Source organism: Pelophylax lessonae (genome assembly GCF_965119305.1).
Source record: "Pelophylax lessonae genome assembly, chromosome: 13".
NCBI lineage: Eukaryota > Metazoa > Chordata > Amphibia > Anura > Ranidae > Pelophylax > Pelophylax lessonae.
In genome coordinates, this window is record NC_138780.1 from 154,717,427 (window position 1) to 154,737,423 (window position 19,997).

Consider the following 19,997-nt stretch of genomic DNA (forward strand, 5'->3'; position numbering starts at 1 on the left):
GTTGGCCATACACCAGTTAGGCCTGTTATCCCTGATTAAAACTGACCTGCTGCTGGATAATTTTACATTGCTTTATCCCCTACAGTATTTAAATTCTTATAGTAAATTTCCAGCCCTGGCTCTGTGTCTTCATCTCAATTCCTATTGAAAGCTTAATAGTAAATTGGACAGTTATGCATCAGCGATCAGATGGCCTCGGTGAACTACTGGCCAATTTCTATCTGCCAGCTATAGTGGGCCCAATGCTACATTCAAGGCATGTCTCCAGTTGAGACCTGACATAAGCACATTGCTAACTGTGATAGTCATCACTAATCTTTCAAGCCCTGAAATGACTGGTGTCTGCTGATCAGATATGCAGCACCATGGCAACTGGAGATCTAAAGAGAGGCTAAAGCTGGCCAGACACTACTGGAATTTGACCAATTCATGCTGAGTTGGCCAAAATTCAAGCCGTGGATGGCCCTGTCGGCACCCAACAAGATTGACAAACTTTGGCAGAAGAAAAAAGAAATCAAAGGAACCAGGTGGATATTTGTGGGCCGAACAGTGACTTCATCCTGTCCGATGCATTCATTGTTCATGTAGTCAGACAACCATAGGTTCTGGCTGTCCAAAATCATCCAGCCTTGTGATTTACAAACCTCCACCAATTTGCAGAGCTAGGCAGGTGACATAGTGGCATACCCAGCCTACTTGACACCTGCCTCAAAGTAATTTCCTTGTCTCTCTCATTCTCACTCTTCATGGCAGACTGCGTGTTTCTACTATATTGTTGTCGTGGTGCCTTATTAATAATGGTCAGAATTCCCGTTTTTGGTGGTTAGCCTGTGCCACTTAAATTGTGATCAGTGTGTGCCCTTTTATTGTGGTATTTTGCCCTCTTTTATATTTGCCAATATGTGCTCCATATTACAAGGACAGCAATTATTGCTCCCCATTTTATTAGTGGTCATTGGGAGCAGAGCGTATACACGTACACACACTGCACAGATCCTACGATGCTTCCTCCTGGGTCTCCTGCAGAATGACATATTTGCTGGAGATTTAGACTGGATATCCCTGCTCCAGACACCATTTATGTAGAATAGAGAAAGTCACTGACAGTGATTTGCTCTGTGTATCAATGCACCCAGCAATCAGCCTGCGGTGTATCAATCCATTCAGGCTCAGTGGTGTCTGTGAGAAGCAATGGCTGCAGGAGCACCCCTAAGTGGCAGTACCCAGTCCATGCTGCAACCCCTTAGGCATGCCAAAGGGTGCTGGACTTAGTTCCTGGTTCAACAATAAAGCTACCTGTGTAACCTTTAACATGTTCAATGAATCATAATTTGCCATTATTGCCTTTCCAATGAGCATACAGTATATAGGGGAGCAATCATCCAAAATAGTAAAAGTGTGTTAGCCAAACTAACAAAGCCCAGTTGAGAGGATGCCTTGAGTTTAACTTTCAGCACATGAAAACCCATTCCCGTTTTTTGGGGGTAAGTTTGCAAGTTTCAGAACTGAGGCTTCACACAGGCAATCGCTTTCCAAGAAAAAAGGTAATGAGCTGACCGGTGAAAATCAATGAGCTGTCCTCTGTGAGTAAGTGAAAGGTCTTTAATTCAGAATGTATTCCTCACCTTACACTGTATAATGGATGTTTCACCTCTCCTGATCCCTGCTTTCTCATCCTTCTCCAGAGAAGAATGGATAAAAGCCATCCAGGCAGTAGCCGACAGCCTTAAGAAACAAGAAGAAGAAATGATGGATTTTAGGTCTGGCTCTCCGAGCGATAACTCCGGTGCAGAGGAAATGGAAGTTTCTCTTTCAAAACCAAAACACAAAGTAGTAAGTTGGATTGAATGAGCTTCATTTGATGTTAGTCATCCTTTTTATATCCTGTCCTTAGTGTTTATGGATTAAATGTTGGTAGATATACCTGTAATAGCTGGTGTGGTGATGTTTAAATTGCCATGAGAGAAATATATGGGCTGCCATTGCTGGCCTCCTGAAAATGTATAGTTGCTGGCTATCTTTTTTCAGTACAGAGTCACAGACAAGCATGTGACAAAAGAAGAAGAGCTGGAATTTCTTGACTCTTAAGCTGGACAAACAGATTCCTCCACCCACCCATTTGGATGGCCGAATCTCCCACTACTGGAGCACTGGTGGCTGTCAGACTGTCCAGTCACTGGTTGGCCAAGAATTATCCACTCTGCTCCTTGCATTTTTGGATCTATGGATGTCAGGCAGTAGGGTGCCTAAGGTTCCACCCACTGCATGAATTTTGTCTGCCTTATCAGAAACTGGCCAAAATTTGGTGGATGTGGTCAGCTTTATACTTGTTCCAGGTTGGTGACTCCGGAAATATTGAAGCTAATCAGCATAATAGCCAGGGAACTAGTATCTTAGGAAGGTGTTTGGCAGTGGCAGGCTATATGCTTCTCTGATAACAGATATACTTACATATTAAGATAATCTATACTCCAGTTGTAATGCAAAGCTATAGTAACAGCCTTGTTTGGATGGGGAAGTGCTGCTACAATTTCTCCTCATTGCTGCCCATATGACCAAAAGCTTGCATTGATTTTCGTGCTATTAATGATACCCACAGTTGTAATTACTATAGGATAGTATGGTATGTTGATCTAGTCAATTTGTTTGACAAATTGATTCATTTGAGTTTGAGAGGCAAAATTAGTTAACTCGTTTTTTATTATTTTTCTTCGCTTTCAGCTGAAGCTGCTAAGAGTTTAAACCTGGTGGACTTGTCATGGTCATGTTCGTCCTAAATGCAATAAACTTTTACAGCATTAATGACAAGTAGTCTTTAAAGAGACTTCAACCCAAACACTAATTTCATATAAGCTTTAACGTATTAATCTTTTTTTTTTTTTTGCTCATTTAAATAATTGTAAATATACGCAATATAGTTAAAAGAATACCTGGTGATTCGTACCTGAAAGTCCTTGTTCAGGGGCTTCCTGTTATGGGGTGACAACTGACTCCCAGTTGTCCCTCTGCATTGTCATCCTGTCACGTAGTCCCCTGGTGGAGACACATTGAATGCCGGCATGGTCCACAGTTCAAAACTATAAAAAAATTGCACCGCTCGAATGCTCCACCAAACCTGTGTCTGTCAGATCAGCATGTGAAAAGACTGCTGCAAGACAGACCGAATCGGCTTGTCAGGCTCCAGTAGAGTTCAACAAAATGGTGGCTATCTGTACAAAGGTACCGATTCCCTGTTGCGTAAATGTGAATGAGATGAGTAAAAGATTGCTTCAACTCCCGTTCTTCACCTGTAGAGAATTCCTCAGATGTGTTTTGGCCACTATTTTGTTGAAGTCTACATGGTCCACATTTGTCACTATCAGGAAGCCGGTCCTGAGCAATATATACAGCCATACCTGGAGCAAGCACATTTAGACAAGAAGTGGTTGGAGGAGGTCAGGAGAAAGGAAATGTAAAAAATGAAGACAGTATTATAAGAAAATAATAGTTGCAATTGTTTGATGCACAGGGCTTTAGCAAATTTGGTGATGTACAATTGAGATTTAGATCTAGTAAGTCGGGTCTGCTGTAATATATTACTCAGACGTTAAGGATGTAGCCTAGGTGAGTGATGTAATTGGTCAATCTGAGTTGTCCAGAAGTTCTTTGGCCCTGGGTTTTGGAGTTATGGTGACTTGGGCCCAGAACCAGTGGTGTATTTAGGTTCTGTGCTGCCCTAGGCCTGACTAAACTTGGGCACCCCCTAGCAGTGTGACTGCTTTATGGGGGTACCAGACTGATTTGCCTCCTGGACCCTGCCCCTGGCCCATTTCGCCCCATAAGACTGGCATTATACTTTTCTTGTGGGAGCCGGGAGGAGGCTGTTTATTTTTTGTGCAAGGTGCAGTTTTTTTGCTGCCCCCCTTTAAAGTGCCGCCCTAGGCCTGGGCCTTGTCGGCCTAGGCCAAGATACAGCACTGCCCAGAACACTGTGGGACCAGCTCTGGGGAGGACTTTTCCACTCCTAGCCTGCCTCCCTGATGCTTAGATATGGTGTTCAATCAGACCAAACTTCACATTTAGCTTTGTTTTAGTGATGTAGTACTTCCCCTGCCCAACTCCACCGTTTACTAACTTTCCTGTAAGATTCTTCTGCTGACTTGTAAAATACCTGGAGATTTTTTAAGATGTGTTTTTTTTTTTTTTTCACTTTGTTCACCGGTTGTTTGAACAGTTTAATCCTTGGTGGTGACTGAGATTGCAGGCGAATGGACATAAAAGTGCAAACCCAAGGGAGCTCATCAAGTTTTATTTTGTTTTTGATATCCGCAGACTATGAATGAATTTGAATATCTAAAGCTCTTGGGGAAAGGTACCTTTGGAAAAGTTATTTTAGTCAAAGAAAAAGCAACAGGAAGATATTACGCTATGAAAATTTTAAAAAAAGAAGTAATTGTTGCAAAGGTGAGTTGTCTGGGTAATGTTACCCTTTAAATATGAAGTCAGTATTAAACAAAATAGTTTTATACATGTATTTTTGTTTTAGGATGAAGTAGCGCATACACTGACTGAAAACCGCGTCTTACAGAACTCTAGGCACCCTTTCTTAACGGTAAGGCATTAAATTAAACAAATAGTTTTTTTTTTATTCTTCCATTTTGAGTAGAGTAAGAGAGGGTTATTTATTTTTTTAATACGTATTAAATAAAAAACCAAATGGGGCATAGCACCCATAGGTAAGTTGAGGGTTTATGATGGCATTAACACACCATCAAATGGTAACATTCGCTCGTCTAAGTAAATATACATGGATCAATGTACCAAGGACAATGTGCAAACAAAAAACTATGGGAAAGACCATAAAAAGAAGATGCCTATGAGATCCAAGTAATGTAGCCAAAAAATGATTAATTGATTGAAAAACATCCAAGACATCAAAACATGATATATATGGAAAACAACCTCCGTCGTACACAAAGTGTATTAAAACATTAAATTTACAATCACATGGAACGAGGTCCGGACTCAGTACAGGTGATTGTAATTTTAATACGTACGGTGTATACGGTGGTTGTTTTCCATATATATCCCGTTTTGATGTTTTTCAATCAATAAATTATTTTTTGGCTACATTACTTGAATCTCATAGGTACCTTCTTTTTTTTGATCTTTCTCATAGTTTTTTGTTTGCTTATTTATTTTGCGATCTGTTTCGCATTGGGGGTGATTTCCCTTCACTTCCTATCCCAACCCCAAAACAGGAAGTGAGAGCAAATCCCTGGTTGTCATCGGGGTCACCAGAACTAGTGTTCCTATTGGAAAATGTCATCTTTTTTCCTGTTCTGGTAACAAGACAAAATTTGGGGGATTTTTTTTTCACTTTTATTCTCTTTAATAACATTAACAATAACACCAGGATAATTAGGGTGAATCTTCCAAACCGGCTCACAGACAGTAGTAAAAGCCTTATGGGTGTTCTAACCCTCTCTATTCTATCCAAAACAAAAAAAACAAACATTTTTTTTTGTTGTAGTTGAACAGATTAAGGTCCGGTTCACACTAATGCGATGCGGGAAGGCTGCAAACTCGCAGCCTGTTCCCGCATCGCACACGCACCCCCGGCAGTTCACACTGCCATATGCGATACGCTGGGGGTGTCAATGTAATCTTAAGGACACCCCCAGTTTGATCGCATATCGCAGTGCGATCGTGCAGTTCGCACAGGATCGGATCGCACAAGTGTGAACCGCTGTGCGATCCGATCCTGATGCGGCTGCAAAAATGCCTCCTGTGCGTGTTTGCTGCGGGTGCGGTGCGAATTTAGCCATACAAACTGTATGGCTAAACTCGCACCGCACAGCCGATCGCATGTAATATCGGAGCAGTGCGCTCCGACATTACATGCGAACCCTGCACACGCAGAAGTGTGAACCGGGGCTTAAAAAAAAAATTTGTAATGACTTTCTATTGTTTGCACTTTGCAGTATAGGGAATTGTAAAAAAAAAAAAAATGTTTAATCCTCTTCCTTTGTGCGTTTTGGTCTTTAGTGGGATTGCTTCATGTAGACTTTGTAGACCTGCTTAGGTGTGGAGGAAGCAAGCCCAGGAGCAGTCTGTGTGTTGTCAGCTCTAATCAAGTCAGTTTAGATGAACACCAGTATAATACTCAACCTAGTTTGCAGTTTAATATTGGTAAATGACCTTTCCATTTTAATTTGCAGTAGGGACATTATGTGAGTGCTATCAGAAATAGTAATTGCTTGTGTGATTTGGCTAACTGCATTTCCCAGAAGTCAGCACAGTGCTTAAAGTCAATAGAATACGCCTGGAGAGGACAGATTTTTTTTTTTTTGGTCAACAGAAGTGTTCTCCTTTAGGTTAATATAATGTAATGTAATATTATTTCCTTTGCAGAGAGTAGCCATTTAATTAAGGATCCTCTAGTAGTGTCCTCTCATTTATTATTTTGCTGCTTGTCAGGTGTAAAGTATATTTCTGCTTTTGCAGCCCACGTAGGGATGCTTTGTATTGGTTACAAGTTCCCATTCACATAGCATAACTTAAAACAAAATTGCTGCGCACGTTTTTACACTTGCTTAAAAATCCTACCAAGGCCCCTTAGTTCCAGTGAAGGGAACTCTTAAGGCACCAGCATACCAAGACATTTTGGACAATTTTATGCTCCCAACTTTGTGGGAACAGTTTGGGGATGGCCCCTTCCTGTTCCAACATGACTGCACACCAGTGCACAAAGCAAGGTCCATAAAGACATGGATGAGTGAGTTTGGGGTGGAGGAACTTGACTGGCCTGAGTCATGACCTCAACCCGATAGCGTATGTATGTCAAATCACTTAAAGAATTGTCCCTGTATCTGTCCCCTATATGCTCATTGCAAGCTATTCTGAACAATATTAGCTTGCCTTCAGAGTCCTATGTATAAACCTGTTCCAAAGAAACAACTGGAACGTTGAATATTTTTAAAAGATATTTTTAGTGGATGGGGCACATAGCAAACATACAGTATAGTGATGGTTTCTCAAATGTCACTAGAAATCTAGTTTAAAGGAGTTGTAAAGGCAGAAAGTGTTTTATCTTAATGCATAGTATGCATTAAGATAAAAAGCCTTCTGTCTGTAGTAGCCCCGCTAAGCTCCCCCTAATACTTACCAGAGCCCCACCTCTATCCAGCAATCTCCCTAGACTGTCTGGTACTCTCCCTACTGATTGGTGCCATTGGCTCCCGCTGCTGTCAATCAAAGTCAGTTTGCCAATTAGGGGAGATGGGGGGCGGTTCTGAATGACAGCTCCGTGTCTAAATGGATACACAGAGCTGCAGTTTGGCTCGGGTGCCCCCATAGCAAAAAAAAAAAAAGAGAGACTTTACAATCACTTTAAGCATGAACCCCTTTGCATTCAGTTAGGGATCTCTTGAATCTAGACAGTCTCTGCATTAAAGTACAACTAAATGCAAAACATTTTTTCATTTTGGATAGAGTAAGGGAGGGTTATACCCCTGTCAGTGTTTTTTTGCCAACTGTGTTTAAGGAGATTTCTCTTTTGTTCATTGACGGACATAGCTCCTGATCTTCTTAACCATTGGGTTATACTGCCCCCACCGGAGTAGGACACTATGCAGAAAAAAAGTCTGGCTATCTTTACGGGCAGTCCCAGGGGGCATACTCCTTCTCTCTGCAATAGGTACTCCAGTTTTTTTTCTGCCAAGTCAGGAGTAAGGACCTAGTTCCTTGCTGGGATCTATGGTCCTGGCAAATTTTTTTTCTCTTTAGATTGAATTTATCTCCTGTTTTTTTTCCTGTGAGATCTACAATCAACTGCTGGACTGGGCGACAGGCTGAATAATATAGATCTAGTGGTCACCCCAGTCTGGCCAGCGAGCGCACTCAGACCTCAACTCCGCACTAGGTCAGCCGCGACATAGTCCCACTGGACAGGGGCTGGCCTGCGAGTTTAATGCCTCGGGTGGTCGCATAAGACTGGGTCTCGGCCCGAGTCGCAGCATTCCTCCTGGCCGACAGCCCCCCATTTTGATGGCATGGAAGTTGGGGAGGGGGGTGCGCCACTGGTGACCAGACAATCGGCTGTGCCTGGTGGGGGCTCCTGCCAGGGCCCCCTCTCCTGCTTGGGCCTGTCCTTGAGGCCTAGGGATCCCTCCTGGGTCCCTGGGAGCCTCATGGTGCTGCGCATGGCTGCTATTTTCTTGTAGCTTATGTGTTCAATGCATGGCGGCCATGTTTGTGTAGTCCAGCGGCCATTTTGCGGTGGTTTGCCATTGAAAATAGCGGCAGCCATGACAGTGGAGTCCTGGGTGGTGATTTCAGCTGTGGAAGTTTCTCCTCATCCCCTGGTGCTGACTCCTGGATTCTTCATTTCCTGATCACTGCTTGTGCAGTGCAGATTCTCCTGGTGGCTGCAGTGCCTGGTTTCGGTGGGGTGGAGAGTTTGGTGGGGTCCTCTCTGATGCGGATCGATTGGTGCTCTTTGACTGGCAACCGAGTGGTGCTGCCTGAGCGGTGAGGGTTGTCCCTTAGCAGTGTTTTACACTTTTTTGTGGGGTCCCCCTCATGACTTATGGAGTCTTTAGAGCACATCTCCCCACCTGATACCCTCTCTGGTGGCTTTTGGGTGACAGGCTGGCAAAAAGCGCCCCCGCCTTCCCCTGCCTCATCTGTCTTCTCAGATCCTGAATCTGATTTGGCCGCCGCGGATGTGGATTACCCTACTGGGTAAATCCTCAGATAGTGAGAATGGTTCCTCCAGTTCTGCAACCGCGCATGAAAAGACGCTGGTGGACACATTGATTTTATCTGTGCATGAGACTTAAAGTTGGAGGACGCAGCTGTGATTGAGGCGCAGGTACCATTTGGCACTCGCAAGCCACCCAGAGTGGCAAAGGAGTTCCCTTTTCCCTCCTATTTTGACAGAAACGTCACTGAAGAGTGGGGATGACCAAAGCGTCCCCTTGGGGGCCCTAAGCGAGTAAGAAACACATAGAGCTGCTGCCGCTCAGGTGTGGGCAATAGGATCCTCAAGCATCGGTTGCATGTCCGGTCCGCAACCCAAGCAACATCCAACAATCGGGGAAAAGTAGACCACACTCCGAGATGAAGATAAAACGGACTTTATTGATTAATGTTCAATCGTGACAAGCATCAAGAACACATGAACAGGAACAATTAACGCGTTTCACTAACTAAATTTGCTTAGTCATAACTGAGCGAGTTGCTGGGCGTATCCCTATGAGGAGTCTGTTATTAAGAAGTGGACTCTTCCACCGGTGGTGGACCCTCTGGTTTCCAGAATAAACAAGGCAACCATGATTCTGGTTGAAGTGTCCCCGGCCTTTTAAGGACGGGGCTGACAGGAAGGCGGGGGCTGGCAGGAAGGCGGAGGCTGTGGCCCACAATATACAGTGGGTACGGAAAGTATTCAGACCCCCTTAAATTTTTCACTCTTTGTTATATTGCAGCCATTTGCTAAAATCATTTAAGTTCATTCTTCTTCCTCATGAATGTACACATAGCACCCCATACTGACAGAAAAACACAGAATTGTTGACATTGTTGCAGATTTATTAAAAAAGAAAAACTGAAATATCACATGGTCCTAAGTATTCAGACCCTTTGCTCAGTATTTAGTAGAAGCCCCCTTTTGATCTAATACAGCCAGGAGTCTTTTTGGGAAAGATGCAACAAGTCTTTCACACCTGGATTTGGGGATCCTCTGCCATTCCTCCTTGCAGATCCTCTCCAGTTCTGTCAGGTTGGATGGTAAACGTTGGTGGACAGCCATTTTTAGGTCTCTCCAGAGATGCTCAATTGGGTTTAAGTCAGGGCTCTGGCTGGGCCATTCAAGAACAGTCACGGAGTTGTTGTGAAGCCACTCCTTCGTTGTTTTAGCTGTGTGCTTAGGGTCATTGTCTTGTTGGAAGGTAAACCTTCGGCCCAGTCTAGGTCCAGAGCACTCTGGAGAAGGTTTTTGTCCAGGATATCTCTGTACTTGGCCGCATTCATCTTTCCCTTGATTGCAACCAGTCGTCCTGTCTCTGCAGCTGAAAAACACCCCCACAGCATGATGCTGCCACCGCCATGCTTCACTGTTGGGACTGTATTGGACAGGTGATGAGCAGTGCCTGGTTTTCTCCACACATACCGCTTAGAATTAAGGCCAAAAAGTTCTATTTTGCACTCATCAGACCAGAGAATCTTATTTCTCATCATCTTGGAGTCCTTCAGGTGTTTTTTTTAGCAAACTCCATGCGGGCTTTCATGTGTCTTACATTGAGGAGAGGCTTCCGTCGGGCCACTCTGCCATAAACCCCCGACTGGTGGAGGGCTGCAGTGATGGTTGACTTTCTACAACTTTCTCCCATCTCCTGACTGCATCTCTGGAGCTCAGCCACAGTGATCTTTGGGTTCTTCTTTACCTCTCTCACCAAGGCTCTTCTCCCCCGATAGCTCAGTTTGGCCGGACGGCCAGCTCTAGGAAGGGTTCTGGTCGTCCCAAACGTCTTCCATTTGAGGATTATGGAGGCCACTGTGCTCTTAGGAACCTTAAGTGCAGCAGAAATCTTTTTGTAACCTTGGCCAGATCTGTGCCTTGCCACAATTCTGTCTCTGAGCTCTTCAGGCAGTTCCTTTGACCTCATGATTCTCATTTGCTCTGACATGCATTGTGATCTGGAAGGTCTTGTATAGACAGGTGTGTGGCTTTCCTAATCAAGTCCAATCAGTATAATCAAACACAGCTGGACTCAAATGAAGGTGTAGAACCATCTCAAGGATGATCAGAAGAAATGGAAAGCACCTGAGTTAAATATATGAGTGTCACAGCAAAGGGTCTGAATACTTAGGACCATGTGATATTTCAGTTTTTCTTTTTTAATAAATCTGCAACAATGTCAACAATTCTGTGTTTTTCTGTCAGTATGGGGTGCTATGTGTACATTCATGAGGAAGAAGAATGAACTTAAATGATTTTAGCAAATGGCTGCAATATAACAGAGTGAAAAATTTAAGGGGGTCTGAATACTTTCCGTACCCACTGTATACACCCTGGCTGGTTTGGCACTGAGGCTGATATTTACCATTGCCCTGGGTGTCAGACTCTGACCGAGTGGGCTGGGCTTTTTTATGCCATAACCTGGAGGGGGGAGTAGCTCCCCCCTGCCTTTGCTGAGCTGGGAGACCAGCTGGTCTAGAGGCTTTGTTCTTTGGCTGGGAAAATCTTTCCTCCCCTTGTATTGGACAGGGGTCACCACGGATGCCGGCCATAACCTGAAGAACAGTTCATTACAGCCCTCTCCGCCGTACACTTTCCCAGGGTGGAAAATCGGCAGGTGGATTACCTCAGTCAGCTGGTGTTGGACCACGGGGAGTGGCCCTTCATCCGGAGGTGTTTCATCAGCTGTGTCTTCAGTTGGGCACCCCCAAGGTGGATCTTTTGGTGTCTCAGCTCAACAGAAAGGTGCAGAGGTTTGTGGCTCGGTCAAGGGATCCTCTGGCAGATGCCACAGACTCTCTGGTGGCCCCGTGGGGTCAGTATCGCCTGATTTACACCTTCCCTCCTCTCAAGCTTCTGCCAAGACTTCTACGCAGGATCGAGGCAGAAGGGGTTCCGGTCATCTTAGTGGCTCTAGACTGGCCTTGCTGGGCTTGGTTCGCCAATCTGGTGCGGCTGCTCGCCAACGTTCATTGGAAGCTTCCTCTCGGGAGGATCTGCTGTCCCAAGGACCAATCTTCCATCCTACTTTATTGTTGCTGGCTTCGACGGCATGGCTGTTGAACGCCAGGTGCTGAAGAATAGTCAGCGATTCCTACACTGTTGAAAGCTAGGAAATCTACCTGTAGGAAGACCCACCATCGTACGTGGAAGACGTACATTGCGTGTTGGGGTTCTTCCTTGCTCCTTCTTGGTGGCTCAGATCTTGACTTTCCTTTTAATGGAGGGGGGTTGAACAGAAATTGGCCTGAAGTACCATCAAGGGTCAGGTGTCAGCTTTGGTGGTCTTCTTCTAGCGACCTTTGGCCACACACTCCCTGGTGCGTACCTTTCGTCAGGGTGTCCGATATTTGGTTCTTTCAGTCCAGGCTCTGTTGCCACCTTGGGATCTTAATTTGGTGTTTTCAGCTCTACAGAAGCCTCCCTTTGAAAATATTCAGGAGATTCCCCTGCTTACGCTGTCCCAGAAGGAAACCTTTTAAGTGGCTATCACCTCTACTGGCAGCATTATCCTGTCGTCCATCCCTGATTCACTGGAATAAGGTAGTTTTTCGCCGCTGTCCGTCCGTTCTTACAAAGGTTGTCTCTGATTTTCATTTGAATGAAGACATTGGATGGACCTCAAAGGGTTGTCTGCTTCCTCTGTGAACATTTCCAGAAGAATCAAACAGATTCTATCGGGGGTCAGGTTCCTCCTTTCCCTGTCAAGGCACACTCTACCAGGGCACTTCGTGCCTCCTAGAAATTCCGTCATCAGGAGTCAGTGACGCAGGTTTGCTAGGCGGCCACCTGATCGTCGGTGCACACTTTCACAAAATTCTATAAAGTGGATGGGTTTGCATCTGCGGGTGCTTCTTTTGGCCACAAGGTTTTGCAGGCTGCTGTTTAGAGGACCTGATCCTCTTTGAAGGTGTGTTGTTTTCAGGTGGGCTCCAGATGTTTGGTTGAGCTCCTGCTGCCAGGTTGGCTAATGTTTAGCCTTGGGTGTTTTTTGTTCTTCCCACCCCTCATGTTTAACACTGCTTTTGGACGTCCCAATGGTTATGAATATCAGGAGCTGTGTCCGTCAATGAACGAAAGAGAAAATAGGATTTTTGAATTACCGTAAAATCTATTTCTCTGATGTTCCTTGACGGACACCGGACCCACCCCTCTGCGGAGTTATAATTCTCCTGACACTGCTTGTAACAAAACTGAGTGGCTATAGCAGAGAGAAGGAGTTATACCCCCTGGGACTGCCCATGTGTGTAGCCAGATGTCTTTTTCTGCCTAGTGTCCTACTCCTCTAGGGGGCAGTATAACCCAATGGTTATGAATATCAGGAGCTGTGTCTGTCAATGAACATCAGAGAAATGGATTTTACGGTAATTCAAAAATTGTATTTTTTTCCTTTACTTCCTGTCTCATAGCCACAACAGGAAGTAAGAGGAAATCCCTTAAAAGTGAGGAAAGCCCTGGTTGTCACCAGAACTAGTGTTCTCCTTGGAAAGATTCATATTTCTTCCTGTTCTGATGATGACCCAACATTTGGGATATTCTTTCACTCTCAGTGATAATTATACACAGGAGGGGGGATCTCCCTAACAGATACATAAGCAACAATAAAAAAACCTAATTGGCAAATGAAGGGAATACAGACCTAGTAAAGTATGACACATCGGCCAATGTTCCTGGATTTTTTGCGCTGTATATTGATCTTCTAATGGAGAATTACTAAGCAAAGTCTATATACAGCTAACATACCTTTCTTGTTTTCTTTTCTTCCTGCTAGGCATTAAAATATTCCTTTCAGACTCACGATCGCTTATGTTTTGTTATGGAATATGCAAATGGAGGAGAGGTAAGTACTGAGATTTCATATGGGGAATTATTATTTAGGATGGTCAGTGTCTGCTAAGGGAGAGGCTGCCTCTGTGCCTGTGCCTGCCTCTGTGCCTGTTCTGCTTATAGGCACAAGCCTACTGTGCCAGTTGGTAAATCTGACCCATTTACTAATACAATTTCAGCCAGAAATTCTTCTTCTGTACCTATTGAACCTGACATTAATTTCTTCATTGTCAAGCCTAGTGACGTTCCAATGCCAAATAGGACCATCCAACATGGGCACAGTAAGGCCCTCTATACATGGGCACCAGCTTTCTGTGTGCAGTTAGCTTTTACAAGCATTTGCAAAGCTTTCAGCCAGCTTCAAGCAGCTTTGTTAAAGCCTTTAAAGCACCCTCAGCTTCAGGTTGGGAATAACAGACTTACTGGCCAGATCACCAGGTGAAAATAAAAGAGAGCCTAGAAATGAAAATGAATGCAGCCGCCACAGAAGAATTGGTAAACTGCAATATAATGTTTTCTTTTGGGTTTAATATCACTTTAAGGTATTTCAGGTGTGCTTTTAATGTTTGGCTAGAATTCAACTTTTCCTATCTTTTTTAATTTAAAATTGTATTTTTAATTTAAAAAATAAATACAAATTAGCTTTTCTTTCTTTAACCACTTGACCTCCGGCGGACTTACCCCCTTTTATGACCAGGCCATTTTTTGTAATATTGCTTAACTTGAACTGACAGCTGTGTGGTCGTGCAATGCTATACCCAAACAAAATGTATTTCCTTTTTCCCCACAAATAGAGCTTCCTTTTGGTGATATTTGATCACCTCTGCCTTTTGTTTTTCACTATAAACAAAAAAACAATTAAAAAAAAAATATAATATATATATTTTTTTTACTTTCTGGTATAAATCATATTCAATAAAAAATGTAATAAAATCGAATTTCCTTATAAATTTAGGCCAATGTGTATTGATTGGTTTGCACAAAAGTTATATCATCTACATACTATGGGATACTGTATATACTGGAATTGTTATTTTTTTTTTTTACTAGTAATGGCAGTGTTCAGCGACTTTTAGCGGGACTGCGATTTTGCGGTTGACATTCAGACACTGACACTTTTGACACTTTATGGGAACCAGTAACACTAATACAGTGCTAAAAATATGCACTGTCACTGTACTAATAACACTGGCTAGGAAGAAGTTAAACATCTAGGACAATCAAAGGGTTAAATGTGTGCCTAGCCATTGTTTTGGTGTACTGTGTGTGGTGGTTTTACTAAGGCAAGTGATAGAATTTAATCTCTGCTTTGCAGGGAAAGAAAATCCATTACTTCCCAGCTGACAGGACAGGGCTCTGCCTTGTTTACATAGGCAGAGCCCTGTCCTGTGTAAGATTCAAACCATTATTGGGCAGGCTGGATGTACCAAGCTGATCAGTCAACTTGGGTACAGCTAGCCTGCCAGATTCGCTTGCGATATTTTGAAGCGACTGCTATAGCCGCTAGCAATAATCAGTCTTCTCCGGACAGGGACGACTTCCACCCTGCCGGGAGAAGGCAATGGCCCAGCAGGAGGGGTTTCTGCATCAATACTGTCTGTGTTGATGGAAGAATTGAGCACATTTCCTTCCTGCAGCCCATGTAACTATACATTTAAATGTGAGTGTTAATAAGCACTCAATGATAAATACAGACAAAAGGGAAAAAAAACAGCAGATTTTTACCATGACAAAAAAGTCAATCCTAAGCCACCTCCTGTGACTCAAAGCCTAGGCAGCCTTGATCACATGATCTTTATGCTACCAGGAGCATCATACATGTTTCACATCGTTAGGAACTGCAGGGTTTCTATTTTCAACAGATTTAGACAGATACTCTGAAGTGGACCCTCGGGGAGATGAAGATCAGCAATGCACACATGCCCTGTAGCATTAATAAGTAGGAAGCAGAACCTACATGTGTAGTGAGCAAATATGGCTGGCCCATATACATATATAATTACAAACTATACATAGAAACCAGGATTTTAAACCCCTAACATCGGGTGGTAGGAATATTTAATATCCAGCAGATCTCATTCACACATATATATAAAAAAAATTATTAGCAATCTGGCACTTAAGCTTAAACTGCAGAAAAAATGTATCCGTATAAATTTATTAGATGGCTATGTATGTAATATATATCTTGTTTAAAGTCATTTTTAATTTTAGTTTAGAACCAAAAGTTTTGATTTTTATTTTTTTTTTCTAATAGTTGTTTGCATTTATGTAGGTTTCGAATGAATGCATTACTAATAAAGTATTTATTTTTTTTAGTTATTCTTTCATCTATCAAGAGAACGTATATTTTCTGAAGATCGAGCCCGGTTTTATGGAGCAGAAATTGTCTCTGCGTTAGATTATCTTCACTCGGAGAAAAATGTAGTTTACAGAGATTTAAAGGTAACTCGATGTCTTGTTTGGCTTTGTTTTGGTCGCATTCTGTGTTATGTCAGACCCTTTTCCATCGTAGATCTGTCAGATACAGCAATGTTCAGAATCTGATTAGGCACCTTGCTGGCTAGAGGCTAGGGCCTAATGGACTCGAGGACCAGAAGGGAGAGTTTAGCACAAATTGCTGGGGCACCATTGGATCCTACAGGACACATAATGTGTTACACCACAAAGCAGCACCATATGTGCTGCCTGTGTAGCCACTAATTTCATGTTTCAACAGGACCTATTAAAAGCAAATGATTTCACAGCACACTTACAGACCAGCCTGCAAAATAACTGAATTGTCCTGTCTTAACAGTTTACGTTAAAAACAGAGGGTTTTGTTTGCACACATTAGAAAATTTGATGCGTAAGCCACAGTGGCCATGCCAAGAGACTTCTGTATATACTGCGGTCCTAACTCTAAATTTCCAGAGCCTCCATAGTTGGAACACATATGAGAATGGATAGATTGAGGGCAGGTGTGCCTGGAGGGAGCCTACCCCGTCCCTAAAGGCACGGGATGCCTTTGCTGCTATTGTGCTCTTTCTGGGCATCGCACGCTTCCCTGTGCCTTTAAGAAAAGGTGGGCTCCCTCCAGGCACACCTGCCCTTAATCTATCCATACTTGCATGTGTTCCTACTATGGGGGCTCTGGAAATTTAGCATTGGGACCACAGTATATAAAGAGGCTCCTTGGCGTGGGCACTGTGGCTTATGCATATATTTAGAAATGTGTGCCAACAAAATCCTCTGTTTTAAACTGTTGAACATGACAATTTCGTTGTTTTGCAGGCTGGTCTGTGAGTGAGCTAGAAAATCTTTTGTGATGCGTGTTGCCCTTTCACGTGCACCTTACTGCAAAGGCCAGTTATAGATTGGGGTGGTTGCCACTTTTATTGTTCAGTTCAACAGGACCTAGCATCAGATACAATTTTCATTGTGCATAAGGCCTAATTTACACTTGCAGTCGAGGAGCAGTAAAAATAGGCAGTTGAGCTGCAGTTTTAATGCCTCTCACATCACCAATAAGCTGTAGAGGTCCCCGGACAGGGTTGCACATATGCCATGGCAAAAGTTATACCCCCTGTTGTTTTCAGTGGAAAGTAGTGACATTAAATGCGCCACAATCATGAGACGCATCTCTAACAAATACAAACTTCCCAACACATTTACCAGCCAGCCTGCAAAAAAAAAACTTATTGACCCTGTATAACAATTCACATTAAAAATTGAGGGTTTTGTTTGCACATATTTGCAAATATATGCATAAGCCCCAGTTCCTATGTCACACTTCTGAGTACTGAGGTCCTAACTCTACGAGTCTCCCAAATTGGAGCACATATAGCAGTGGATAGACTAAGGGCAGGTGTGCTTGGAGGGAGCCCATCCCTCCTCAAAGGCACAGGGACGCACGGAACTCCCAGACTCTGTTGTTTTTTGCAGGCTGGCTGGTAAGTATACTGGGAAATTTGTATCTGTTGGAAATGTGCATTGCCCTTCCATGTGCACCTTACTGCAAAGGCTAGTTGGGGAGTTCTCCACTTTTTTTGTACTGTGAGCCAATTACTAGGCTTGTTGTTGTGTTGTGGAATTCTCATTCAAAAACTGCATTTGTCTGTCAAAAAAAGAAAACAAGCATTTCCAAGGTGACGGTATCCTGTTTGAAAAGTGATACACTGCAGATCATTTTTCAGAGATCAACGCAAGTGTAAATGAGCTCCAATACTTAGAGGTATTCATTTCATTAACACTCTCTGGGATCATATCAACTTCTCTCCCTTCCACCATGTCCTTGTTTGTTTTTTGTTTTTTAATGAAGGGCAGTGCCATATTTATTCTGGCATCATCTAGAGCAGGGTTTCTTAACCAGGATTCCATGGAACCCTGGGGTTCCTCCAGAGGTTGCTAGGGGTTCCTTGAGTCGTTTCTGACTGTCAGATAAGCTCCCACTGACACTAGTGATCATCTTAGCGATCTGTAAGGGGGTCATTCTTCCCAATGACAACAAGTGTAAGTGCATTCTTCCCACTGACCTAATCACACTAATGTATCAGGATTTGTAGACATAGTAAATATTAGCAGGGGTTTTCTGAAACCAGAAAGTTATTTTAAGGGTACCTCTGTGTTGAAAAAGTTGAGAGAGTCTGATCTAGAGTAGGCATCTAATTCCTGAGATTCGGGCTCAGAGATGACACAATCATGTAAACTCTGGTGCTGTTCTCACAGAGAACTCACACAGATCAGCTTTTACTGCAGCCTCTCAGCCAGCAAAAGGAACAACAAAGAAAAATAATTTCTTCCAAATACTTGTTTCACGATGTAAGCCATTAATGCTGGTGATTGCTGCCCTGCACTTGTGTAATCACTGGTGAAACGGATCTGACTGCTCCATCCTCCATCCCATCTGATCCCAGCTAGCCAATTGTGTAAGAAAAAGGAAAAGAGGTGTGGGGGGGGGGGGGGGGGATAAGGGTTTGGATTATAAAGTAAGTCTCATCCCTAATGCACAAAAACAGATAAAAAAAGTCCCCGTCTGAGTGGGACTAGAACGACCTACAGTAGAAGTCACACAGGATCACATATGTAACGTCAAACCTGCCCACCGCTTGGTACCTCTACGTGTTACGCCATATCCATCATGGCATCTACTGGAGGAAGAAAAAAAATGGAGCAGCTGCCTTTCTTATCAGTCTTAAGCCGGCCATAGACAGTTCGAATCTCTGTCAGTACAGCAGGAACTGGCCTGAGATTCGAACCATGTATGGGCAGGCTGCGTGTACCCAAGTTTATTGATCAATCACCTTTGGTACAGCCAGTCTGACGGATTTTACCTGTGATGATTGCAAGCGGCTGTTATAGCTAGTCTTCTCATGGCGTCAACCCCCCTCCCGTCGGGAGAATACAATGGCTCGGTGGGAGGGATTCCCTTGTCAACACTGTCGTCTATGTTGATGGGGAGGAATTTCAGGAAAGAAATTTGCTCCGTCTATGGTCAGCCTAATGTTGGATCTACGGCCATATTTTCCACATCTGTTACTTTTTCTCCACATGGACTCATGGACTCTGGTTTACCTCTGCAAGTTTTTAGCTAGTTATCTGATTTAGTGGCGCTGTACTTCTCCTTTAATTTATGGTCAGCCTAATGGCTGGAATACACGATAAGAAAATCGGCCGAAAATTTCCATTCAGCGAGCGATCGGCTGATATTCTACTCGTTAATGCCCAGCCATCAATGAGCGATGTCGATATTGAGAACGAAAAATACCGTTTGAAAAACACGAAAAATTCTGTCGTCTCGTTTGGGAAAGAACGATATTCTATACATTGGTGTTGAGGTCGTTCAGTTTAAATCTGTATAACCTCATCACGCATGCCCGAAAATATTTTCCCGGAAATGTTTGTTGACCTGGAAGTATTGTACAAGTTCAAGAAGTTTCGTAAACACGAATGAAAAAAGCTAAAGAAGGCCTCTCAGTCAAAATATATCATGGAATGTCAAATAGACATTTGCCATGTATGTTTTAAACAAATCTATTGTTAATGTATTCCCTATCTAAATAGTAAAGGACTTTAAAATAAAGCATTATTCAACACTGTCTGATATATATTAAATGCATGATAAATTCCCAAAGAAATCGAAAGAAGACACCATAAATGCGTTAACAAATTTTTTTATTGATTTTTTTTTTTTTTATTGATTTTGTAACGTAAAAAATATATATATCCCAAAAAAACATAAAGATGTGGGTTTTGTATAAATAATACAAAAAGATCTTTGACAGATGTTCGCATAGTGCCAATGGAGACAAAACATACACCACAAATAACAGGTTGCCAAACAGTGCAAATTGGCCATATATGGAATATATATGTTCTTCCAGAAGAATATACATATTCTTCCAGTGGCTAGGAACCTCAGAGTGGCAATAAGTCTCTGCTCAGCAGTGATGGAGTCCCTCATAACTGTGTC

At 43.1% G+C, this 19,997-nt stretch overlaps 1 protein-coding gene across 2 annotated transcripts in view; it reads left to right on the forward strand.

Moving 5' to 3' along the window:
- AKT1 (AKT serine/threonine kinase 1) overlaps positions 1 to 19,997 on the forward strand; it is a 237,600-nt gene that overhangs the window by 160,543 nt on the left and 57,060 nt on the right. For both annotated transcript variants that reach the window (XM_082275278.1, XM_082275277.1), the window contains exons 5-9: positions 1,686 to 1,833; positions 4,312 to 4,443; positions 4,526 to 4,591; positions 13,491 to 13,559; positions 15,866 to 15,991. In XM_082275278.1, coding sequence (XP_082131404.1) covers positions 1,686 to 1,833; positions 4,312 to 4,443; positions 4,526 to 4,591; positions 13,491 to 13,559; positions 15,866 to 15,991 — 541 coding nt within the window. The remainder of the gene's footprint in view (positions 1 to 1,685; positions 1,834 to 4,311; positions 4,444 to 4,525; positions 4,592 to 13,490; positions 13,560 to 15,865; positions 15,992 to 19,997) is intronic.